Source organism: Furipterus horrens, unplaced genomic scaffold (genome assembly GCF_987537825.1).
Source record: "Furipterus horrens unplaced genomic scaffold, mFurHor1.1.pri manual_scaffold_4, whole genome shotgun sequence".
NCBI lineage: Eukaryota > Metazoa > Chordata > Mammalia > Chiroptera > Furipteridae > Furipterus > Furipterus horrens.
The window spans coordinates 188,424,000-188,450,426 of record NW_028327174.1 but is presented as its reverse complement, the minus strand read 5'-3'; the positions used below and the strand labels follow the sequence as shown (position 1 = coordinate 188,450,426).

The following is a 26,427-nucleotide window of genomic DNA, read 5'->3' as shown; positions in this document are numbered from 1 at the left end:
TCAGCCACCTTGTGTGTAGCTACAGTTTCTCTGCACTCAAATTAATCCCTGGCGATGAAAAATGAGCCTCTCCCCCACCCCTGCTGCTGCCTTTCGCCTCACGCCCCCAGAGAAGAGTTGCTTCGCGAGGCAGCCCGTGAAGGTTTTTTTCCAAGTCACATGATCCAGGATTCAGGGGAGAATCCTTCTTGGAACCGAGATGGGCCCAGAACCGAATCAGATGAGGAGAGATAAGGTGTGATGTGGGGAAGACTATATAAGAATGGGCCCAGGACTTCAGCAAGCACTCAACCAAGTGGCCCCTTCTCAAGACACAGCCATGCATGAGCCAACAGGCTCCGTCACCAGCCACCTGGGAACCACTAGCCGCAGTTACTTCTACTTCACCACGGCCACACTGGCTCTCTGTCTCGTCTTTGCTGTGGCAACCATTATGGTGCTGGTAGTTCAGAAGACGGTAAGTGACTTCTCTTCCTTGCCTTTTCTTTCTGATTTATATTCAGTTTCCCCCAGACAGAGAGCCTTGGGAATTAACTAGTTGAGAGGTTTTCAAAACATACATATATCATGTAGGGAAAGGGAGAAAAGAAAACAGGAACTTAACTCTGAAATATTATAACTTTTTGGGAGAAAAATTTTTTGAGCCATCATCTAAAACTTTCCAGACTCCCATGAGCCAAAAGAGGGCAGGAGAACGACTAGCTTTGAGAAATTGAGATTTAAATCTTCCGGAGCCAGAGACTCGTATCAAGGAAGGAAGCAATAATTTTGCACAACTGATTATCATGTCTTCAAGCTCTTCAGACCAGATTCCCAGGCTCTGTATGCTCGACCCAGATGTTCCTGAGCTTTCTGGGGCTTTATCCACTGCCAGGAGCCTTTTATAATTTTTTAATAAGGATCTAAGTTTCAGAGGCCAAGGGCTGTAAGGGAAGGAGGCAAAAGAGAAGACCAGAAATCCACAAGACAAATTGCAAGCTTCCTCCCAAGTCACTGCTTTGAAGGGTTTAGGGTGTCACAAGAAAGCAGAGCACAGAGGCAGGTGATGGAAATGCTGCTAAGACTGCTCTGAATACCAAAACTACAAGCACTCACGGGTGCACACAGCACAGTCAAACCGTCTCAGGAAACTGACTTTGTTGGAAGCAAATGGTAAGCTTTGTTGCAAAAACAGAAGAGATGAAGGAGGAAGCGTCTTCATATCTTAGAAAATTGGTGTTTACAGAGAATCCACCAGTATGTACTATTTTTTTAAAAAACAGTGTACTGAAAGTATAGATTGATGATGCATTTTTAAGTAAAGTTTTTGTTCATTTTGATGATACAAGAGCTGTACCCACTCCCCACCCTGCCAGACTGAGAACATTTCTGTTTATTTCTTCATAGTCTCCATTTTCCACAGTATTACAATCCTGCAGAACTTGCTCAGATTTTCCTTCAGTTCTCTTAGGCTGAATGCTCTATAATTCATGGATTACTAAAAAGAACATGCTTTAAAAGGCTTCGGTATCTTTTCTCAAGTGTCCTCAAGCTTTGAAACTTAAATGAAGCTCTGAGTCTTGTTTCTCCATAAAAGTGAAAGGAAACAGTTCCTAATATTTGACTTAGGGAGTAGAATGTATGAAACTCATTATTTAATGGCCTTCTCTATATCAACTAAGAATAATACTCTTGAACACATTCTAGGGCACTTTTTATGAGTAGAGGCTCTATAATTTCTGTAATTCTAATTTGATGTGAACCAATGGCCAAAGAAAAGAAACTGAAGTGGCCTTTAAGGTCTAGTTAAAGGTTGCATCTAGAACTGCAGGGGGGTGGGGGGATTGGATGATCATGACATTTAAAGCTAGAGAAAGTGCCAGAATGGTTCTTATCCCAATCCCACTCTTATTTGAATTGATTCTTTTCATAAAGGCACTGGCGTGGATCTTTCTGCCTTGTTTTTGTAAACATGGAAAATGAGGAACAGAAAGGGGACAGGCTTGAACTAAGTCATCCTGAGAAAGTGGTAGTCAACTGCCTGACTGCATAATGAGAAAGCATTCCCTTTTCCAGGACAGGCAGCAACAGAGGCACTTTGTTCTCAGTCTTCTCTGGGGAGCTTTATTTGTTCGTGCATCTGTTTCTTTGACTTAGACCTCATGTTTGGAGATGAGAAAAATCATTTCACAATCTGATTGTTTGGGTATGCTGTGATTTATTTGCCTGAAAAATATCAGTTACTCGCTTGAAAGCATTGTGTTATTAAGTGTTTTACACCTGTCATTTCCAATAAATTATTAATATATTAACTGTTATAAGAGATAAAAAGGGTTATCCGCTTGAGCTCAAGTAATCAGGAAAGGCTTCCTGCAGGAAGAGGAAATTCAGGCTGACTTTTAGGAAAGGTATAGCTTAGACAAATGAACACAATTTAACAAAACTTCTGGTAAAAAAAAGCAATGGGAGATAACCAAGGAGCTTAAACTCACATCCCAATGATTAAAAATGAAATGGGTTGATGGCCACATAGCACTGTATGTGTGAGGGTGGGTGGGGGCAGGTGTGAAGAACCATGAGAACGGTTTTACTAGCAGAAAAAGTCACAGTTGTAGGTAAAAAGGCACATGTACAGACACAATTAAAACAAGTTAAGTCGCAATATGCAATAAGTGACAGAGAGTAGGCACCTAGGGCTACCAAGAGATCCTGAGTTAAGGAGACAGAACATTTTTCTAGGTGGGTTTAAGGAAAGGCTCGCTGGAGATTGAAGTTGCAGGTTGGCTTGAGAGATGTGTATAATTTCCAATAGGTGGAGAAGGGAGATCAAAGGAGAGGGCCCTCCTACTCGATAGAACAACACAAGGAAAGGGATGGAGAAGAGAAGATGTAAGGCATGCAGGAAAATCAAGGGATTGCCTTGAGATTTGTCCTTAAGATCAAATAACTCCAAGGTCAAGCTTTTAGGGCAAGACAAAAAAGGCACTTAGGTTTCAATTACAAAGTTTTATTGAGCATATACTGTGTGCAGGACACTGTTCTAAGCAACGGGACTATGTATAGATGTAAACAAAGCCAACAGATGTCCTGCTTTCATGTTGCTGTGTAACAGTAGTCTAGTAATATCTCTAAGTCTGTGTCGTGGTTGTACTTTGCTTTATTTACATTTAAAACCAGTATATTTATTATAAATTATATTCAAATTATTTAAGAAAAGTAAACAGTAAACAAGGGAAAAGAAAAAAAATTAAAAATCTCTTACACCCTCCCCACCCAACTACCAATCCCTCTTTCTTGAGACAACCACTATGGACAGATTCTTCCTTGTTCTTCCAAAAATCAGTGTACCTACAAATATATAGTATACACATATGATTATAGTAAACTTATAATTCTGCACCTTACTTTATTGACTTGACAGTGTATCTTGGAGATCCTTCTGTGCCACTACATGAAAATTCACCTATTCTTTTGAGGACTCGCATAGTATTCTATTGTAGGACTACTTCATAATTTATTTTATCTGTGCCTAATTAAGGACACTTAGTGTTTTTGTCTAGAATCTTTCTCTCTATGCATGTCTAACAGTATATCTGTGGGATAAATTCCTAGTGGAATTTTGTCAGTCAGCTCCCAAAGAGTTTGTACCAATATACTCTTGAGGACATAAAAGTATGACCAACAAAGAGACACCTCTTCAACATGGAAAGAAAGAAAAGTGATTTATTACTGAGTTAGCACAGCATAGTACACAGGTGTATATGTCAGGATGAAATTTCACACAATTTATAGAGCAAAGCAAAAACAAAAACAAAAACAAATTGTCTCTTATCTCCTACAGAGACAAGAGTTAGGGAGGTGGGCTGTGAAATTGACCCCAGAAGTGTTTACATTTCAAGGGACTCTGAGATCTTCAGTCTCAGGACAACTCTCTTATAAGCCCTGAGGCTGGGCTTATCCAGTCCCTGGGGAGATTTATTTACATCCAAAAAGGCTGGAGCAAAGCAAAAGGCTCAGGGTCACTAAGTTTCCAAGGAGGCCCTTTATAGAAAGAAAAGAACGCAACTGCCTCCTTTCTCATTATAATCAAAGAAAATTCCTTCGTTAGACAATGCATCCTCGCCTAGAGTTGAACTGAAGGCCTGTTTAAGGGTAATGATGGCCTGGTAGTTCGGGGTGTTTTGTTTGTTTGTTCACTTTTAAGTTCAAATAAAAGTAAGAACTTTTAAGTTCAAATAAAAGTAAGAGGTGAGTTGAAATGCTCTGTGATAGGTCCCTCTGCCCAAGTTACTCTCTTCCATGCATTCAATTTATCAGTGAGAAAAAAATCCTCTGAAAGTCTGAGGGTCAAGACTCTGTGCTGGGCTGTGATGGGAGGACCAAATGAACAGGACTTCTGTTTTCTTGGAATTCCCTAGATTGGGGAGTGAGGCCCAAATATTCAAGAGCGTCAGTTCATGGCAGAATGGCACAGAATGCCATAGGCCACTGGAGAGGAAGACAGTTTCTGCTTAGAAGGCAAGAGCAGTTTAAAGAAGAGCTAGAATGCAGGCTGAGCCTCCTCCAAGGGTTAGAAGGGTCAGGTCTTATGCCTAAAGTTTACTTTTGAAAATGCTCCAACCTACAGTAAACTAGAATGGTAAATACCCACATAACCTAAATTCATTGTGTTCATATTTTGCCATATTTGTGCACACTCTCTTTCTCCCTATATATATATACATATATATATATATACACACAAAATATATATATGGAAGTAAGCTGCAGATAGTGTGACCTTTTGCTTACATGTATTCAGTCCCAGTCTCCTACTTATTGCAAAGATATTATCATAGCCAAGACAGTTAATGTTAATTGAGTAAGATCATCTAAACATAATATGCGGTCCACATTTTAATTTTCCCATTTGTCCAAAGATAGTTTCTACAGGGGTTATGCCTTGTTTTGCTTGGGAATCCGGAATCCACTCTCAGGTCACACACCACATCTGGTTATGCCTGTTAATCTAGAACAGTGGTTCGCTCCCTTCCTAATGCCGCGACCCTTTAATACAGTTCCTCGTGTTGTGGTGACCCCCAACGACTCCCAACCATAACTAAAACATAGTGATTAATCACAAAAACAACATGTAATTATATATGTGTTTTCCAATGGTCTTAGGCGACCCCTGTGAAAGGGTCATTCAACCCCCAAAGGGGTCACGACCCACAGGTTGAGAACCGCTGCTCTAGAACATTGCTATTTAAAGGGAGTCCGGGAAGCGTAGTAGAAATGCAGAATCTCAGGCCCCATTCTAGTCTTACTGAACCAAAATCTGATTTTAACAAGGTCCCCGGGTGATCTATATGCACATTCAAGTGTGAGAACCAATGACCTAACAATTTCCTCTGCCTTTTGTTGTTTGTTTTTATGACATTGACTCTTTTGAAGGATCCAGGCTAGTACTGTTGTAGAAGAGTCCACCTTTTGGATTTGTGTTAGTGTTTACTTGTGATTATAGGCAGGTGAAACATTTTTTGGCAATTATAGTGCACAGGTAATGTTATATGCTTTTTACTGTAGCTTGGCTGGAGATGTATGTCAGGCTGCCCCATTACTGGCAGTGATGTTTAGTCACTTGATTAAAGCGGTAATCACCGGCTATCTCTTTTGTAAAACACTTTTTTTCTTTCTTATGAATAAGTAATCTATGGGGTAATACTCTGAAGACATGTAAATATCCTTCACTCAGTGGTTTTGGCACTCCTTGATGACCCTGGTAAGACACTGAAGGTAGAAGGATAATAATTGCCTAATTCTATCAATCCTTCCACATGTATTAGCTGGCATTCTTTAATGGAGAAGAGCTCTCTGTTGAAAGGATGGTGGCAGGTAGAACTGGGAAAGGGGATTCCAGGTGAGGCAAAGGGACATTTCAGAGAAAGGCAAGCCTAGGCATGAAGAGGTTAATGGCAGAGCCACAACAGTGGTCAGTCCAGGTTACAGACGGTAGCAGCAGGAAGCAGACCTAGGTGGCAAGAAGCACTGAGAGAGGAAGGTGAGAAGACAAGATGCCACTCCTATCAGTAGTCGAGCAAGTTTTCCTAACCCTCTATCTGAGCCCAGCTCCACACCCAGCCTCCTATAGCCATTCCCCATCCCTTAGGTGTGCTGACTGCTTGTTGAGTGATGTCTTTAAGCCCTTGCTGTTCAGCAAGCACGGGCATCACCCAGAAGCTCATTAGAAATGAAAAACCTAAGGATCCATCTGAGACCTGCTAAATCAGAATCAACATTTTAACAAGGCCTCTACTGGAAGAGTTGCCGCTGTAAGCCACTCTGTTTCAACTCCTATGTTCATTAACCATACCCAGACAAAGGCTACACACGTCCTTCGGTGAACTTTGTCTTTCTCCTGAGAATTTTCTATGACCTCCAGCCACTTTCTCGTAGAGTCACAGAATATTCTGCCACCGCCGAATCCTGCCCTTCCTTGGAAAAGGCAGCCTGGCATGCCATCCAAGTCAACACACCTGAGTATGAGTCCTTTCCCTGCCATTTACTATCTGTGGGACCTTCTGTAATCATTGTCACTTCTCTAAGTCTTAGTTTGTCACTAACTACTGGGGTAAGTACCAAATAAAATAATGCACATAAAGTATCTAGCCCCAGAGGACTAAGAGCTTAATCATGTTGACTTGAAAATAAGAGAGACACCCTGGCTGGTGTGGCTCAGTGGGTTGGGTGTTGTCCCACAAACTGAAATGTCACTGATTCGATTCTGGATCAGGGCACATGTCTGGGTTGCTGGCCAGGTCCCCAGTTGGAGCCATGCAAGAGGCAACCACACATTGATGTTTCTCTCGCACATTAATGTTTCTCTCCCTCTCCCACTCCGTCCCTTCCCCTCTCTCTAAAAGTAAATAAATAAAATTTTTTAAAAAACAAAAAGGAAGAGAAGGAGAGAGGCATTCCTGGCAAAGATCTCTGTGGCCCACCTTACAAGACACCATGAGACAAGCAAGGAAGGGGATATGGAATTTCCTTGGCATAGTCTCAACTTTAATCGCCTTTGGACATTTTCAGTCAGAGACGGCATATTCTGTCAGAAGCAAATTTGGGAGCTGTTTACCTCTGCACAGCATTGCTCTGTGAAAGGAAATAACCTTTCAAGGTGCTGAGGCAAATTAAGCACATTATTAGAATCAAGAGAGTAGACAAAATAGGTATCATTGTCAAGCATTCACTAACACTTTATATCTAACATCTTATTATATCTGCAACAACCCAGTGGATGGTAGGATTATTAGCCCTGTGATTACAATGATTAAAGGAAATAGGAAAACAGAGTCCTAGGCAGGAAGGATGACTGGGATTGGGCCATTTCATCTGGACAAGCAGGCTAAATGTGACAGTTCCTCCCTCCAAGTACAGAAACATAGTTGGGGACATCCATCAGACACCCAGAATCTGAACCAAAAGTTCACTGACGGAAGTGGATCTCGTTGGTAACCATGGAGATGAAGTTTCCCGAGCTACGCGGTGGAGCTGAGAATGACAGCCGGGGAGAGTCCACTGGCTGTGTGTGTGTCTAGCCTCTGCACCTTTCGCTTCAAAGCCAAGTCGCTGAGCAAGATGGTTCATTTCCCCAGCCAGAACCCAGCTCCTCAGGCAAGATGTGGGATAGTATTCTAAAACTGGGAGGCACCTGCCACAGAGGAATTGATGGACTGCACTTAGCATGGTGCCTAGGGCACATACAGTCCTCAGCAAATTTTAGAAGTCATCGTTCCCTTATACCCTGATTTTCTATCTCTGAATGGGAGAGGCGAGGAGGGAATACTGAGCTTCCCTATCATTGGCTTCTCAAGAGAGTTACTGCTCCTGGGGAAGTGGAAAGGGCACCAGAGAACTTCAGTTCACAGCTGCCACTGGCTCATGAGTGTCTCAGTTTCCTTTTCTGTATAACTAACTTGACGGACTGAAAGGTGTCTAGGTTCTCCTCTGGCTCTGACTCTCTGATCTTGTCTACCATGGGCAGCTGGGAGAACTAGGAGACTTTGTCCCTAGAGCTCTTCAAAACAGGAAGAGTTACACTCCTGTCTTGGTTGCCCTGGCCCCTGGGTGAAGGTTTAAGCCACCGGACAAATGTGCCTTGTGTTTGACATCTCCTGTATGATGTCAGGAACCAGAAAGCCCTCAAATGATAGACAGAGGCTTCCGCTGACCCCCATATAAATGAGGTCCTCCTCCCAGATATTATCTCTTACAGTCTTGCTATCCAAAGGGTGTTCTGTGGGCCAGCAGCATCTTCACCATCTGGGAGCTTGTCAGAAATACAGACTCCCAGGCTCCACCCAAACCTGCAGAGTCGGAATTTGCACTCTAACCAGTGCCTGAGGAGTACAGCAGTCTCCCCCTACCCCTTATTTGTGGTTTCTGTTATCTGGGGTCAACTGTGATCCAAAAATATTAAATGGAAAATTCCAGAAATAACTCTGATTGGCACAATAAAATCTCACCTCGTCCCCCTCCATCCCTCTCTGTCCTGCCCAGCATATGAATCATCCCTTCGTCCAGTGGCCCAGGCTGTATACCCTCCCTGCCTATTAGTCATTTAGTGGCCATCTGGGTGATCCAGTCCACTGTCACAGTATCTTATCACAGTGTTTGTGTTCAGATCACTCTTATGTTACTTAATAATGGCTCCAAAGCCATTAGTAGTGATGGTGACAATTTGGGTATTGTTTAAGTGAAAAGGTCAGTATGTATAGGAAAAACATAGTTTATATAGGGCTCGGTTCTATCTGTGGTTTCAGACTTCCACTGGGGATCTTGGAACACATCCCCCTTGGATAAGAGGTAACTACTATACAATCTTGAAATATTCGGGCTTTCTGCCTTTATAGCTTTGCCACAACTTGAAATTCTAATTATATATTTATTTGTTTATTTTAAATAACTGCTTTAATAACTAAGCCATAACATCCACAGGACGTTTTCCACGACTAACTTGGTGCCTGGCACACACCAGGGGCTCATTCTATATGTGCTGAATGTATAAGTCCCCGGCATCTCTCAACTGCTAGTGGCCCCTGGGATGGCTCGGCTGGTTTTGCTGCTCTGGCATTCTCTCGCTGCGCCTGCATACTCTCCTGGGCAGCCAACAGATTCCATGGTCTTAGTACCACACCTAAACCCAGATGACTTTCTTTGTCCACTTGAACATCACACTAATCGATGTCCATGCTCTGCAGTAAATTAGGTGCCAATTACATTTTGACATGCTGTTGATTGTCTTGCAGAGGCAACACAGAGGGGAATTTTGTGATGTCAGGTTTTCCTATGAACTGCGAGCGTAATTGAGAGACCACAAGTGCACGGCATTATTAGTTAGGTTACGCACTTTCGACTAAAGCAATAAAATCATAGAATGTGAGAGCAAAGAGGAAAGGGCCTTACAAGCCAAGTTCATTTTAGTTTCCCTGAAAAGCTGAAGCCCAAAAGCTTATACTGACTTCTGCCATCTCCAGATCAGTGCCGTGCTAAGGCTTTGCCTTCAGCAGACTTCTCAGGCTCATGCCACCATGTGGGCTTGGAGAAGCGATCTGTTCACCAGGAAAAGAGTTCTCAGTGGGAGGCAAGAGACAGCCCATAGGAGGACGGAAGAATAAAAGGGGAACTCCAAATGGACCTGGGTGTTTGTACTGAACACTAAGAAAACAAGATAGGGGCAGCTGCTAACTTCTTGCTTTAATAGACGTGGGGAAGGTGTTATCTATGTCAGTGCTCACACCTCTCTACGTCTTTTTCAATATTTCAATCCAATGAATCACAAGAGGTCTCAACCTGGCCAGGTCAAAAGATGAGGAAGACACTTTATTCCTTCTTGGCAGGACACCTAAGGGGGTGTCTCCATGGCTGAGGTGGGGAGAAGAGGGAGAGGAACTAGGTGGGGGTAACTTAGTCTCTGAAAAATGTATTAGGGGTAAAGAAATGCACTCATCTGCTTCTGTTGCCTGCTTGCTCAGTCCCCCTCAACAAGACCTCCCTTTCATACCCTGCAAAGCCTCAGCCCCCAGGCCATCTCCACCCCGAGAACACAACCTGTTTCTGTCAACCTCATATTGTGTCAATATTGATGTATGTTTATGTTTATTATAGAATAATATAAAATATATACTGAACATATACATATTAGTATGTATTTGCATTTATTTATGTTATATGTTTAGAGCTATCTGGATATTATATTCAATTTTTAACTTGTAATAAGTCCAGAGGGCAGGGACTCAGTTTAATTATTTATGTTATCCTCACAATGTTTGGCATATAAACATTCAATTAATTTAGAATTTCCAACCACAAAGAGCTATAAATGTACCTTCCCAGGTTTGTTTATAACCTACTTCTACTGTTTGATGAATCAAAGATGGAAAAAGAAACCACATATATTTATATACAATATTTGATTGTTCTTATGTTGACCAAGGGGGAAAAATTAACACAGGTGGAGGTGAAAAAAAAAAAAGAAAAGCACTGGACTGGGAGTTGGTTGCAGATCCCAGTCCCTGAGCTGCCATAAACTTTCCATTTTACCTCTCTCAGCCCCATCCCCAATTCCTTGCCTGTGAAATGTGGATAGTAATTGAATTGCTTTTCTGATGGGCACGTTGTCAAGCAAATGCATGAGCAAGTACATTATAACTAAGTCAGTGAATTTATTTTTTAAAATATGAGTCAAATGGAATGTGAATTCTAAATAGCACAGTACACTGAGGACAATCAAAATGGTGGGGGGGGGTGAATTGTTTCAATTGAATATTATCCTCACACTCTTTCTTTCTTCTCTTCTAGGACTCCATTCCCAACCCACCAGGAAAATTCCCACTTAAAGGAGGTAAGACCTTGGGATTAGGAGTAAATGTGTAGTGAGTCATCCACACCACATCATAGGTGATCAACAACCAGAAACATCACAACTGTGCCCAACAAAGAAGTGAGGGAGGCGGAGGTGGAAACGGAGGCTGCTGGGGCAGAGCGGATGAAATTGATTCATCAGAGCAGGCTCTGATCTGCACTCTCATCCCCACAGATCTTCCACGGTCCCTCACCTCTCCCACTAATGAAAATTCTACCTCTGGCAGAGGCTGTCATGTGGACACGGGCAAGAACACAAGGCAGTGTCGTGTTAAAAGCTTGCAATCTGTAGTCAGGGAGATGTGAGGGTGAAATCTTTGCTCTACCTCCTCCCTGGGAGCCTCAGTTGCTTATCTATGAAATGGGAATAATAATACTACCTTATGAAGGTATTCAAGAAGCCAATCAGATCTCATCCATAAGTTGTTCAGCATGGCTGCCAATACATCATAATCAATAAATAGCTGGTAGCAGCCAAAGTTCACACTGCAATTGAGGATTTTTGAGAACAGACCTTCTCCACTCCCCCTACATATCCTATCATTGACATCACTAATTAATGCATTGTTTCTACTAGCCCCAGAGGGCTGACGTGCAGTTAGGTTAACACTGAAGGTGATAGTTTAAAATCATTTGATTAATTTTTCCATTGCATAGAGGAGGAGGAGACCCAGTGAAGCATTGTGTCCAGGGTTATATGGAGCTAAACCTAGAACCCAGATGTCCTCACCTCTTATCCAGTGTTCTTTTCACCCAAGAGCATTAACCCATCTCAGTTCTGTAATATTTAGAACCTAGGTAGCAAACACAGCTGGATAACCAGACAGCTCAGAGGAAAAAAGTAAGAGAGAAAGGGTGGGTCATCATAGGCACCCAGGTAGAGACGTCAGAGCATCCTTGAGACCAGAGAAGGAAACAACCTCCCATACCAACATCATCGCACTTGGAGTTCCCTTAGCCATGGCTCTCCTGCTGTGTCACCCAGAGACTTAAGAGAGTTAGGGCAAAAGGCCCCAAAACAGACAGACATTCTGGATCTTTTTAGGGAAGACTAACAATTATAGCTGTCACCAATATCTTAACCTTGGCTCTAATTACTTAGAATGTGACCTCAATTCCCAGAATACCTCTGTAGACAGTCACAGTAAAGTAAAAAGAATCATGGTATAATGAAAAGGTAAGGAAATGTTTTTTTCCTTAAAGGGTCGGATAGTAAATATTTTAAGTTTTGCAGGTCATAAGGTCTTCTTGCATCTAGTCAGCTCTGCTGTTGTAGTGCACAAGCAGCCATTGACCTTGCAAATGAGCAGTCAGGGCTGCAGGTCCATCACACTTTATTTAAAGAATGAGAGGGTAGGCTGGCTTTGACTCACAGACCAGAGTTTGCCAACCACTATTATGGGAACAGTATAGGCTTTAACATCACAATATGTAACACACGTGGAGTCTTGCAGAAAGCCAAGGGCACAGAGCAAAAGTAATTTCCCCTTCCCCACTCCCATCATTCCATCACTACATCTACCAAGAGTTTTCAAGTAAGATCAGAACTTTTCATTCTTTGAGGTTTTTCTTTAACAGGATGTGATCTCAATGACAAGGACAGTTTTGATTAGGCAGTGCGACCTCAGCCCCTTAGGGTCTCATCTCAGTTCAGCACCTGGAGAGAATTTCCATCATAGGTTGCCAAGCACAGGGGCTCTGACTAGGGGTCTTCCTCTATTATAATTTTCAACGGTCCAGAGTAGAATCTGAAAAAGAAAGACAAGTTCACCCCTCTTCCCATAGCCAACTATTTTGCTCTGAGAGTGTCTTTTCTTAAACTGTTAAGATGTCCTTCCTTTTACAACATGAAGCTGATACGGATGGAAGTGCTTTTTGTCCAGTTTATTTTGTTTTGTTTTAATGGTTGCAATAGGAAAAATCAAAAGCTGCCCATTCTGTATGGGTCACTGAATTTTCATTTTGGGGTAAATTTCATAATTCATGAAATCCAAAATTGTGGGCACCATGGACTAGATCACTTGTTAGCTCTCTTCTTATCTCGGCCATCACTGTGAATTATCAGAACACAAACTAATCCAAAGCCAACCTGAGTTTACAATTTAATGTTTCTGCAACCAGATAAAACAATGCTAATGATAATCTGCACGAGGACTAAGAAACTTTTGGTAAAGACTCCCAGAATTCCTTTGGGTAGATCTTAGCCTCCCTCCCATGAGTGAGCAACATGAGAATTAGTGATCCCATTTTGCAGATGAATAGCTGAGGCCCATGCAATCAATGAGCCTTGCCCAAGGTCATCCAAGGGGTTGCACGCAGAACAGGGACCAGAATCCAAGGCTCCTCTCTATTTCACTGCAAGATGTGCTTCAGCCACAAATGCCCATGACCTGTTGTATGTGGTCCCTGGCCTTCTCCTGCTTTTAATGCAATCCTAGTCTACCCTTCTTTTGGCCCACTGCACACATGGTAGGATAGGGAGGTGGAAAGCACCTCAAGAAAAGCCATTGGGAGATATTCCAGGCAGAGAGGAACCATCTCCCAGAAACTCCTAGAAGGAAGTTCCAGAGGCAGCATGTGGTTGTCGCTGGAGCAGACAGGAGCAGAAGTTAGACACTTTCAGGGAGCCCTGTGCCACTGGCTGATGAAAATTGCCCCCATCAGCAGGAAGTTGGCAGCAGTCAGCCTGGGAAGCAAGGCCATATATGAACATTAAAATAACTCAGCACAGCCTGACCATTAGCTGCAGGGAAACCACAGGAAACCAAGCCCTTTTTGTAGTGGAGGGATTTCTCAGTCCCAAGACAAGCTTCCTATTCCTGGCCAGGGCGCTGGTCATCAGTAGCCATTCACACTTGCTCCAATGTGCATAGGACTCAGTGGATCACTCCGGCGTTCACTGGGACTGTCAGACAGGAGACCCTGCCACCGCACCCTCCTCTTCTCGTCTGGAAAACGGAGTTAATAATAACTCCCGCGCAGAGTTGCTATGAGGGAGTAATGCAACAGCAAATACAGCCTTCCTCTGCCACCAAATAAAATGGCTTCATCCCACCTCCTACACAGTGGGGAACACAGGAGGGCTGCAGGGAGAGTGAGGCTTCTGCTGCTTTTCCTCACTTCTTGTTCCAGTTTTCTGTTTCCATCACATTTAGGATCTTGCATGTGCTCATGCTACGTGGCTCATTTGTCCAAACCACAGAATACTGACACCTCTGCCTTATTTTCCCTAGAGTTCCTACGGCAACGTTTGTGTATAGCAATGCTTGTAGCATGATTTAGGGTGTGAGAGAAGCTGGTGGGCAGTAGACTCCTTTGCAGAGGATGATGCAAACTGAGAATTGCACCCCTCTGTTCTCCTAAGGCTTCTGCCACTCCAGCCATGGGCGTTGCCTGAGGGACAGCTTTCCACCCAGCGCTCAGCCCTCTGCCGTGCGTGCTGACCTACTCTCCTTACTATCTATTTTTACGTCTTTCTTCTCCTGGTTTCCATCCCTCGCGCACTTACACACAACTTCCCCTCTTAAATCTTCAGAAGTTCAAATTCTACTGACTCTGTTTTGCAGAAAGATTTTTGTCACCTTGGCCTTACTCTCAGGACTGCCCAACATCCCGACAACCAAACGGCAGTTATTCCCTATACTCGAGGAACTCTGTAGACAAGTCTTAAATCAATTTTTCTTTTATTCCCTCACTTCATATGAGTGAGGATCTGAGGAGCTGGCAGAGTGAAAATACTAAACACTGATGTGCCAAGCACTGGGCTGAGGGCTTCATGATTCACTCACACACTCCTGACAACAACTGCCAGGGATAATTATTATTCTATCTTATAGGAACAGAAATTGGTGCACAGAGAGGTTTGCTGACTTGCCTAAAATTGCACAGCTAGCAAGAAGTAGAGCAAGACCTCAAAATCCAGGCTGATCTGCCTTGGAGCCCTTTTGCTTAATGTTTGCTTAGTAGAACATGACCATGCTTCTTTCCAGGGCCCCCGTCAGCTCTCCGAGGCTGGGATCCTCCCAACATCTCCCTAGCTTCCTTGGCACCTGCTCAGGCAGCTGTCTGTTTTCTTGTTGCTGCAGCATTTTTGCTGTTACTGAGCTCTGAGCAGACAGGGCCGTTAGGGCAGCCGCACACATGGATTTGCATGAGAGGTGGAGTGGTGGGAAGCATAAACAGCCCAGGACAGGGGATCTGGAGACCCAATTTAAGCCCTAGCTTTGTAACTGAGGAGCCATGCAATCTAGGATAATTCCTTCCCTCCTGCCAGTTAGAAGAGGTTTGTCTTTTCTGTGAATGTCATGTGCCTGTCATATACAGAGGTTCCTGGAGGCCCTTAGGTAAGTGGATAGACCACATGGGGGTCCTGACAACCCCTTCCTTGCATTCCCTACTCTCACCTGAATTCAGTCTCCAGCTGAGGACGAGGTAAAAAAAGGCAGAGAACTGGATTCAACTTTGGAATACCTACATTGCAGTCCTGGCACTTATAGCAACTCACTTTCCCTTGGAGGGACTGGAATTTCCTGTTTTCTGAAACATCAGGAGTAATGGTGGCAAGCCAGATGGCCAGACCTGGGCATGGACTTTGCTTGGGTATAACGTTCCAGGAATCAAGCACATATCTTAATATTGTTTGGCCTTTTTTATCATTCTAACAATTTACAAATTCTGCATGGCTTGGCAGGCTACCCTCCTCCTCACTCCTCTTGCTAAAAAGAAAATGTGGGCATTAGAGAGATCAAGTAAGGCTGGCTCTCTAATTGAAACTATTGAACTCATTCCCAAAGAAACAGGAAAAGCTGCCCATTGAAGGCAAGGAAGCTAAACCACTCAGGCTAGCTACACATCAATCCCCAGCTACCCCTGATGTCACGTGGCTGCAATCCACATGGTTGCAGCCCCACCAGGATCCTGCCCTGGCAGAAGAATAGGCATGTAGGGGAACAGCAGCCCCCTTCCCTATAAAGATTAAAAATAGTAAATCTTACTTTTATCAGATGGATTGATCTGGAACTAGATAGCCCAACCAACCAGATGTCGTTGCCTTTTTTTTTTTTTTTTTTCCATAGCAAGAGGAGGTACCTCTGCTCAAGAGGCAAATTGCTTTCCAGATAGTCACAGGGATCAGGGAGCCTATTTACTTCTCCATTTATTTTAAACACACTCCCTCCAAACCCTCTCTCAAACTCACTGTCCTTTTCTTAAGGCAGATCTAACAGGAACCAGGAATCCCTCCACAAGAAAGGAGGAAATGGGCTGCTAAGAATAAAGTGGAGTAGGGTCCTGGGAAATCCATCCAAAGAGCTAAAGGATCTTTGCCTAATCCTCAGCCCCTGCCCTCAAGAGGAGAGGGGGATGCTAGGGAGGAGAGGAGAAGGAGAAGGAGACGGAAGACAAGAGGACAGGGGAGGAAAAGGGAAAAAAAATTCTGATCACTGAGCAATATTAAAATTTAGACTTGAATTTAGCACATACAAATTGCAAGTCTCTAAATCCAGAGGAAATCCTCATCTTTCAAATCCTTTGAAGAAGGAAAAAGGAAAGAAAGAAAGAGAGGTGGGGAGGGGAGGAGACACAGAGGGAGAGAGAGGAGGAGGGAGGGAAGGAAAACAGGCCTATTCCTCAAACTGGTTTCACTATTTATTTTATCCAAGCCCCCAGGACACCACGTGTGTTGTCTGAAATTTCTACAAGTCCAGCAGAGCAAGCAAGCCCTGGCCCACAGAATGGGAGCCAACCGTTATTTAGTAGACATTGGGTGGTGGATGAAAGCTCACTGTTATGCATTATCTCATTTAATCCAGCAACTCTTCAAGGGAGGTTATTTTTATCCTCACTTTCAGGAGAATTCAAAGAGGCTGAGTGACTAGCAAGTGGCAGGGGGAGAATTTAAGCCCCCACCAATTTGGTCCCAAGCCTAACATTCTAAGTGTGCTGCCATACTTTCGTGTCTAGAATAAGCTAGGAAGTGTTTTCAGAAAGTTATCTAAAGTGCTAGCAGATTGCACCTTAAGACTCCAGATTTAATGCCCTTTAGATTACAGACTTTAAAGGTGCTTCTTAAATGCCCCCAATAGTTATCAATTCAACCTGCATTTAGTGTAAGTGAATTCCAAGGAAATACCCGCAGGGTCAGATAGGTTTATCTTACATACTGCAGCAAGTCAGGATTGAAAAGACCCCAAAATCCTAAGGAACCTTCAAGGGATTCAAGTGAGTTCCAACTTGATCTCAGTTTGTACTACTGATCACTTCCTGTGAACTTAACACTGGGCATGCCAGGGTAGGCACCCCCCAAACTGCTGTTTGTAAATCCAAGGTCACTTATCCTGGAGGTTCGCCATCACTAGTTGGCCTGGTGGCATCAAGAAAATGGTTAAGTTAAAGCCAGTTGAAGTGACCCTTAACTTAGGTTAAGGATTCACTTTGATTCCAAATTCCACTGACAGTGGAGAGATGGTCTGCTAGAGGTCACTGTTGGGACTCTCCTGGATATTCTGCCAGCCAGATGGAGTAAGAAGCCAGGACCAGGTAGATGCAGTCATTAGAGAAATTCCTCTCTTTTCTGGGAGGATTAAAATATTTCAATAGATGGAAGGAGGATTCTGCACACCTTTCTGGGAGTGTCCTATGGCCTCAAACACTTATGTACATAATTGAGAGACTCTAACCCATCAGATAATGCCATGAGCTTTGTTTTAGTGACTATTTCATCAGCCAGATCACTGCTAGGCAGTAGTGTTAGGCTGGGCCACTGGAACAACTAGGAAAAGAGGAGTAGAAAAGGAAGGGACTATCTACTATGTGCTGGCTGTCTCCTCTAGGTCACATGCTGCACTGGCCACTTGACATCCATCATCTTATTGCATCATCCCAACATCCATGCATTTGGGGTGACTGTTATCCCCACTTTATAGATACAGCAACTGAAGGTCAGTAAGAGGAAGTGACAGGTCTGGTCAGTAAGAGGAAGTGACAGGTCTGAAGCGAAAGGCCTTGACCAGAATCCAGGTGCTTGGTTTGAGAGGCACCGTGTCTGTCTAGTCCTGATATGAACCTGGAAGGTGCCTGGCACTCAGACCACATACCATCTGCTACAAAGGTTGCTGTGGTTTGTTTTGCCACCTTGGGCATTGCTTCATTTTAGTGTAAGCCTGATGGCCCTTGACCGGAGACTTGGCAGGGTTCAACACATACACCTGAAGTCACCTTCTGGCATTCTCCCACAAGAGGGAGCCCAGAGGCTTGTTTTCCGAGCACATCCAGCTGTCTTGTTTTCAGTCCAGTGTGTATGGTACCTGCCAACCCACTTCTTCCTACATTCTCCCTCTCTGCTCCACGAAAGACCAAAACACAGGAACAGTGCTTTGGACTTGGGAGTGCTTTGAATCCAGCTCTGCTACTAACTAGTGGGGTCTGAGGCCATACCTTCAGCCTTCAGTCTCCCCACACACAGAACTTGGATTGTGGTTAACTTGGCATCTAATGGCCCTTTCAGGCCTGACTTTAGGAGAATTCAAGGTGGCATCCAGCCTTCAGGTTGACATTATTCTGATGTCTTAAACACAATCTTTTCAGCCGTCTTAAGCAGTATCTCTCTTCTGTGCAACTGGCCAGGAGGGTTTCATTGGCATGTATTTCTCTTTGGGCTCCCCTTACCCAAAATAAAGCCTAAGAAAGTTCATGATCCTTCCAGAGGAGTCCAAAGCTTGGGAAAACAGTTTACAGATCTTTCCCATCTGAAAGCCTTGGTCCTCAGAAGAATTCACAGAATACTTGGGTTGTTTGAAAGCTGGAATGCCCCACAGAAGGAATAAGGAGCCCTGGACTCTGGTCCCGCCTCTCACTAACTCATGGGGTGACCTAGAACACGTATGCTATGGGAATAACATTGGGGAGCACACGAGTGACTTCTCAGGAACTTCCATTTCTATGAAGCACGCAAATCCTTAAGGAACCAGGTGCTACACAACTTGGATCATCCCCAGAGCTGAAATGTTCTGTTCTACCATGGCAGGTGTCTGGAGTCTGAATATGAGAAGACAGGCTCCTAGCTGGGGAAGAGCAACATGCCCACACAGACAGAGAGCTGGAGCTAGGACTAACCCCTTACCCCGCCAACCTGGCCTTTAGAAGGCCTGGCAGTGTACAGCTGAGTCTACACAGCCTGCTAGAAGGAGCAAGAAGGGCCTTTCTAGGTCATCATATCCACACAGCTCTTCATCTAGCTAGGGACAGGAGAGCTCAAAAAGGGGAAATTCCTAGTTTCTAACTCCCAGGCCATCTACTCGGGCATGACTTGCAGGAAGTTCTCATTTGCACCGTGTAAGTCTTCAGCTCTTCAAACTGCCCGCCACCCCAGACTTTACATTCGTCTGGGAAACGATCGAAAAAGGGAACGTTTTGCCCTCTGTGCTCCTGGCACTCAAAATTCCAGGGACATTGCGGGATTCCTGCTGCACGTAGCACTACCTGTTGATAAGTCACTCCTTCCTGTCTTCACAACCAAAAAGGGAAGTCGTATCGTGGACTCCCGGGGTGCCGAGGAGAGGCCGGCCACATGAAATGTTCATCTAGCTCTTGACAAGAGCCTCGTGACCCTCAGAGCAGCCCGACGCCTCTTTGAACAGCACTTGCCTGGTCAGATATTGGAGGTGCAGTACTGTGACTCCCAGCGTAATCTGCGTGTCCCTGGCGAAGGTCCCTCCATTGCCTCATCTGAGAAACGGGCCTGAGAGCAGTGTCGGCCCTTAGCGGAGGGTGCCGTCTCCGTAAACGTGCGCTTGCAGCCTTAGCGCCCGGGGTCCGCAGAGCAGGCTGCAGCGTCTTCCTGCCGACAGCCCTGTCAGACAGCACAGGCCTCCTCTGAGCTCCTCTCCACGTGCAGCCCCTCCATTCACTCCATCTGCAACCCCTGCAGCCCCGGGTCCTTAGCAACGTCATTCTTACAGGGGGTTTGCCCATGTTTTTCTTTTCCCTTGAAACCATCTAAGAGATGCGTCACGAAAAATTAAAATACGCCACACCATTTGACCTCAGGAAATGCAAATGCTTCAAAATAAGTTTGTTTTTTTTCCGTCCTTGGGTTTCTCAGAATTACAACTGAGGTCAACCCGCCAAACATGCAAAGACCAAAGGGAGAGAGAACAAGAACCTGCATGTGTGAAAGGCAAGCCCAGACTTGTACTTTCACAGCCATCTGTTTACAGGAGCTCACCTGGTGTGGCATGGTGTGAGCAGACCTCGGGCCCTTGAGCAGAGCCTGCCTTCCATGTGACATGTTGGCCTTTGTCCAGGGCACGAGTCTTGTCCTCTCATGTAATCTAACCTAACCTGCAGGACCAATGGGAGAATGAGGCCAGGTGTACCTCAACCCAGAGGGCAGAGGCAAGCCAAGCATCCCCGTTCACCTCACTCATGCCTTAAGAACTTACTTGATACCCATAGAAGAAAGAAACAGAGATGAACTAGATGATTCAATTCAACAAATATCCGCGGAGCACCTTCTGTGCTAGGCAGTGGGGAATATAGAAACAGTAGCTCCTTCTGGTCCAGTAGAGGAAAACAGGCAGAGGGCAGGGTCCGAGAAGGTTTTCTGGAGCAGATGACTGCCAGGCTGTGCTTTAAATGAGTCATCATTTGCCCAGTAAGGAGGGATTCCCAGCGGAATGGCAAATCAACATGGCATGAGTGGGGGCACCAGAAGCCCCCAAACTCCTGTACAGTCATGAGCAATCCACTCAGGCATTAAAGTCAGGCAGCCTGGGTTTGCATCTCCACTTCACTACCGACTAGCTATGTGGATGTGAACAAGTCACTTAACTCTTTGAAACCTAGATTCCTTATGTACAAGATAGAAATCATTACAATACATTTCTTGGGCAGTGGTTGTGAGGATTAAGTAAAAGAAAGCTCGTAACGTGCTTAGCAAAATACCTAGAAAATAGCCATCACTCAATATGTATTACCTATTATTATTATTACTAGCACTACTATTCCTGTTACTATCTATTAAGACAGAGGTAAGGCATGAGAATACAAGGGAACAGGAAAGCCATGTGGAGGAGCTTGGCCCTGATCCTGCTGCCACACTGAAGTCAGAAAGGGGATTCAGGCAGAGAAGAGACACAGCTAATGCACCTCTCTGTGATTCCTGCTGACTTGATGTCTTCCCCCCGCCCCCACAAAAACGAGGCAGGGCCACAGAGATCTCAGCAGCAGTTCCAGTGCATTCGAGGGCAAGCAGCCCTCTGCCTCTTGGTTCTGATTCTGAAACAGAGGGCAACCTAGTCAAGTCCGGGGCTACCTGTCACCACTCAGCCAAAAAGCAGAAATGGGGATTGGATTATAATTGCACTTTTATTAATATCAGAGGCCAGCAATCTGAGAAGGTGGCAGGTAAAAACCCTAACATCCACCTCTCCTTGAGCTTTCAGAAACAAGTTTATATAGGGGAAACATGGGAATTGGAGAGGGAGAAATTCTCTTCCCAAGCTAGCTCCTTTTGTTCCAGTGTTCTCTCTCTGTTCATGTTCGCATTCCTCTCTTCCTCTGGATACCTGTGGTGCATGGCCTTTGAACCTTTGTATTCTCTGGTTAGGGAGGAGAGGTATAAATCATTTACTCTCCAGTGTCTTTGGTCAAGGGAGATAAGGTCTTATGATTTACCAGCTAGCTGTAAGTTGCTCAAACTGTTGGACCCTGTTTAATTTTCTTGTCTCAGTTTCCTCATTCCACTTACCCAGGAATTTTCCTAGCTTCTTACTGTCCTGTCTCAATTCTACACACCCCAAAAGTGTGGGCTGTGAGCTGAAACAGGCAGGGCAAGAACACTCATTGGAGTATGAGTGAAAGATGGGATCAGAAGCCTGGCAGCTGGCCTTCCAGCCCTCATCATCATAGAGACCTCTGAATCAGAGCCTCTTCGAGGGGTGAGGGCAGGCAAGGGTGAAAACTGGACCCCTGCTTCTGCTGAAGGTGCCCCTAGCAGCGAGCTTGTTCAGACAGTAGAGGGAACTCTTCACTTAATGTTCAACTATTCCAAGTCCAGAGAAGTGAAGAGCCAAGGGGGATTTTCTCAGGCCCAGGAGGAGAAGGCAGTGGAAAGATTATGAGGCCAGCAAGTACTGCTCAGAGATCCAGGAAGCAAATTCACAGCTGTAGAGCCTTCAACTGACTCAGCCTATAGCTACCTAGTGTCTGATGGACAGAATGAATAGTCATGTATGATGACATCATCCAAAAGATGTCAGCGTCAGGTCATAGAGCTACTAGTTTTACAGCTAGGGAAACAAAGGCCCAAAGCAAAGAAGGAATTTGCCCAGAATAAGGTGAATTCATGAGGCACCGTAGGATAAGTATAACTTGGTTCTTTGCATACAAAATAGTTAGTATAATAAAAAGAAGCTAAGCCACCATCACCAGTGAATATATTTAATAAAATACTTTTATATTTCAAGCCATAAAGACATAAACATTGCCTTTTTCCTCTGCCAAGGAAGCTCCTGATAGCGGGCTCCCTGCTTAGATTTCTTTGATCCTATGTCCTCTTACAGTTTAGCACAAGGATGTTTTTGTCTCCACTGTCTGGCAAAACACCTCAAGAAGGAAACCTGGCCTCTGGAATCATACAGACTTAGATGTGAATCTCAGCAATTCCAACAACTTGGTTGACCTTGTACCACTGACCATGTCTAGGCATCAAAACTAACCTTGCAGAGTTATTCTGAGGATTAAATTAGCTGAAATACACACAGTTCTGTATCTGGTACACTCTCAAAGGAAGGACAGCAACCACTGCCATCGATATTATTGTCCTGACTACCACGCCAGGCTGAGTGACATGGGACAATGTCCTTAATCTGTGTGGTCCCCAGGCTTTTTCTGTATGTCAAAGGGACTTAATAATACCTCTCTCAAGGAGTTGCTTCAAAGATTAAGTGAGGTTAAAATGTAATAGGACAAGAATGGTGCCTGGTACATACAGGAAGCTAGGTCATTCATGTTTTCCTTTCCCAACTTCTACAGTCTGGTAAAGGCCCAAAGAGAACCAATCCATTTTTTTAAAAATACTAAGGTACTCAATGGAAAAATGAGAAATAAGCAGATTTCTGTGGTGAAGACCAGGGGAGGAGGGCGGGGGCTGGGTGTAGGTTGGAGAAGGTGGGAAATGGGGACATCTATAATAGTGTCAACAATTTTTTAAAAAGAAAATAAAAAATATAGTGATCTAATGCACGGTATAATGACTATATAAATATTGTTTCAATGGCAATTATATTACAATATATAACTAAATCAAAATAACATGCTGTGCACCTTAAATTTACAAACTGTAGCATGTCATATTTATTAAATAAAAAATGAATTAAAATAGAAAAAAATAAAAGACAGTAAACCACTAACAAAATAAATAAATGTAAATAAATGAACAGATTTCCTTTTGCCACATGGAAATAGCATGATGATGGTTTCTATCAAAGGGCTGCGGGAAAAGACCTGGTGTCTCCCATTCCCAGAGCAGAGAGAGACAGTTAATGTGTGATCTCATTTTTAGGAAATTGCTCAGAGGACATCTCATATATCCTGCAAAGTGCTCCATTCAAGAAGTCATGGGCCTACCTCCAAGGTCAGTAACCAAATCCAGGAACCCCAACCATCTGAGGGCCAGTTCCTATAGCCTTTCGGAAACTTCTAAGCCAGAGGTCACAAGTAGAGGCCCAATGGCCAAATGTGACCTGCAGATGTGTTCTGTTTAGCCTGCAAGCTATTTGTTATCATTTGAATTAAAATGCCTTAGGGGGAAAAAAGAAGAGAGTTACTCTAAAACAACTTGGCTCCTCTAGCCTCAGCCCATCCAGTCCTTCTCCTTGACTACCCCGCTCCTGAAGGCATCTGTTTCCCACCCCCGACACCCCTCTCTATTCAGCCCCTTACAAGTTGCAGGCCAAGTGCATAGTGCTTTTCCTCATACAAGGGAAGCAGGCTATTAATCTCTGCCTCTGTCAAGTTATTCACAAGGGGACCACAAAGCTGCCTTTTCCCCAGATTGACAGCCTAATGAACAAGTAGTCAGCACAGGACCAATTTGCATATTACTGCAGAGTAAGAGCCCCCTTATAAATGAAATAATTAGAGCCACTTACACTGAGAAAGATGAGATATGGAGGAGATGGCCAAGATTCTCTGAATAGCCATTCTGCTCATTTCAGAAATTCAATTTTGCAGTTAGATTAGTTTGCACTCTTCAATTGAATTGCAACAAGGTTTAAAGGGGAGGTACAGAGGCAATTAAAACTAGCGTGCCAGCTTCCCAGTCCTGAAAGGCACCCTTACCATCAGTGCTGACTTTCACTTGTTAGGGGCCAGAGATACTTGGCTTCTGACATGAATATGTTGGCTTAGAGGATCTGCTAATGCTCATTTTTCTATAAACCCCAGCTTGGAAGAGCTCCTTAATATCCGGCTGCCTTTTCAAAAAGAGGAAGACATTTAAAAATTTTTTAAATGAACAGCGAAAGGATGCATCTTCTTGTGAAAGTGAACAGACTGATGTTCTCCTGGACATCTTGATGTCTATATTGGTCACTAATGGGACAAAAATAAATGTCCTATTTCCGATGCTTTGTGCAATGCCTACCAAACAGTAGCCCTCCACTGAGCAAGTATTCATTGACTGATTGAAGGAATGAACATGATAGTCCCAAACTTGAGGGGAATACAGTCTAGAAGCTTATAGTCTGAAAAGGCAAAGACATTATAATAACAGAATAATGTAAAACTTAAGTGGAAAATAATTCTTCGGGAGGTAGAAAGAGGTACAACACCCTGTGTGTTCTGACCCTTGGCTTTGAGCATTGGAGAAAGGGAAGAGTATTAAGCAGAACCTAGAAAGAGTAACACAGAAGATATTTCTGATGGTTGGAACAGCAGACAATATCATAGAAGATGTGGGTCTTGAATGGGGAACCTTGAAAAAGACTTCACATTTTTTAGTCTGCACCTGCCATCTGCCCAATAATAATTTTTTTCTTTTCTTTCCAGTGTCAAAGCATATAAACAAAACCAAGTTGTCTTGGAACAAAGATGGCATTGTCCATGGAGTCAGACATCAGGATGGGAATCTGGTGATCCAGTTCCCAGGTTGGTACTTCATTATTTGCCAACTGCAGTTTCATGTGAAATGCCCGGAACATTCTGTCGACCTAAAGTTGGAACTTCTCATCAACAAAGATGTCAAAAAGCAGACACTGGTGACAGTGTGTGAGTCCGGAATGAAAACCAAAAACATATACCAGAATCTCTCTCAGTTCCTGCTGGAGCATCTCCAGGTCAACAGCACCATATCAGTCCAGGTGGATAAATTCCAGTATGTGGATACAAACACCTTTCCTCTTGAGAACGTGTTGTCCATCTTCTTATACAGTAGTTCAGACTGAATCCTTTCTCCTGGCCTCTGTCATATAGCACTTCATCCATCCAAACACTTGGGCAAAAAGGAAACTCTAGACTAAGACTGAAACCACACAGGGTATTGAATAGTATGCTTCTCCTTCTGTCTTTTGGGAAGATACGGCTCCAGGTTTAAAGAGAGAGTTTCAGACAGACAGCAGGGAAGCAATGTGGTGCGGCAGACAGAGCCCCGCATGGGAATCAGAAGGGATGGGTTTACACCCCAACTACTAACTCACAGCATCACCTGGAGCTATTCCTTTCCCATCCTTGAAACTCAGGATCCACTTCCGAAGAATAAAAGGGCTGGATTTGAATCTCTCCAAAGTCTCTTCCATCTCAGAAGACCAGCTTCTGTCATCACAGACCTGTGAACTAAGATTCTAGACAGTGTTCTGGAAGCCCCTAACCAAAGGGGAGGCCCTCCCACTAGTACAAAACCAATGATACCGGCAGCATCTGGCTGCATACCACCTCCACAGAGGCAGAATTTGAAGACAACATTCAGGACACCTTGCCAAATGGTGTGAATCATAGGACCTAAAATGTGTAAAAAAAAAATCGCCAAACTGACCATCCCGAGTCTAAGATGCCTTGTGGGTATTTGGAAAACCATCTGACCAGGTTTGACTCTGATCCACTTAAGGTGGGCAATCACTCAACAACAGGCAGTTTTTGGTTTTTGTCAGGAAAGTCCTGGGCATTCAGCCAACTCTCAAATCAGTGTGCAGTGGCTGAAACGAGGGTGTCATTTGGTCAGGGCCTAGCTGCTGCCTCTCCCTCTTGATCTCATTCTGCGCCCTGCTTCAGACACCTCTCAAAAAACTCATTTCTGTGCATGGTTTGTAAGGCCCCACAATGTTCTTGATAGACAATGACCACCCTGAAAATGGGGGAAAGGACTTCTGAACAAAGCCAGGTTTCTCTAGCTACATTAACCTTGACAGCTGTCCATCATCTTTGAAGGAGCATCTTACTGTTTGAAAGGGCCATTGAACTTGAGGCATAAGCCCCTGAGGTTATGCTCCAGAAAGGAAAAGGACCTTTAACTCTATGCAAAAGAGTGAAGCAAACATTTGTATTTTTCTC

General features: G+C 44.1%; 1 protein-coding gene across 1 annotated transcript; it reads left to right on the top strand.

Moving 5' to 3' along the window:
* Positions 1-26,427, top strand: TNFSF8 (TNF superfamily member 8). The gene is made up of 4 exons (XM_090275974.1): positions 1-457; positions 10,819-10,861; positions 23,444-23,515; positions 24,931-26,427. The coding sequence occupies exons 1-4, from the start codon at positions 263-265 to the stop codon at positions 25,323-25,325; spliced, it is 705 nt and encodes a 234-aa protein (XP_090132100.1). The 5' UTR covers positions 1-262; the 3' UTR covers positions 25,326-26,427.

Coding starts and splice junctions, on each gene's coding strand:
- TNFSF8 (XM_090275974.1), top strand. CDS start 263: ATGGGCCCAGGACTTCAGCAAGCACTCAACCAAGTGGCCCCTTCTCAA. Junction 458..10,818: donor TGCTGGTAGTTCAGAAGACG/GTAAGTGACTTC, acceptor CTTCTCTTCTAG/GACTCCATTCCCAACCCACC. Junction 23,516..24,930: donor GTCATGGGCCTACCTCCAAG/GTCAGTAACCAA, acceptor TTTTCTTTCCAG/TGTCAAAGCATATAAACAAA.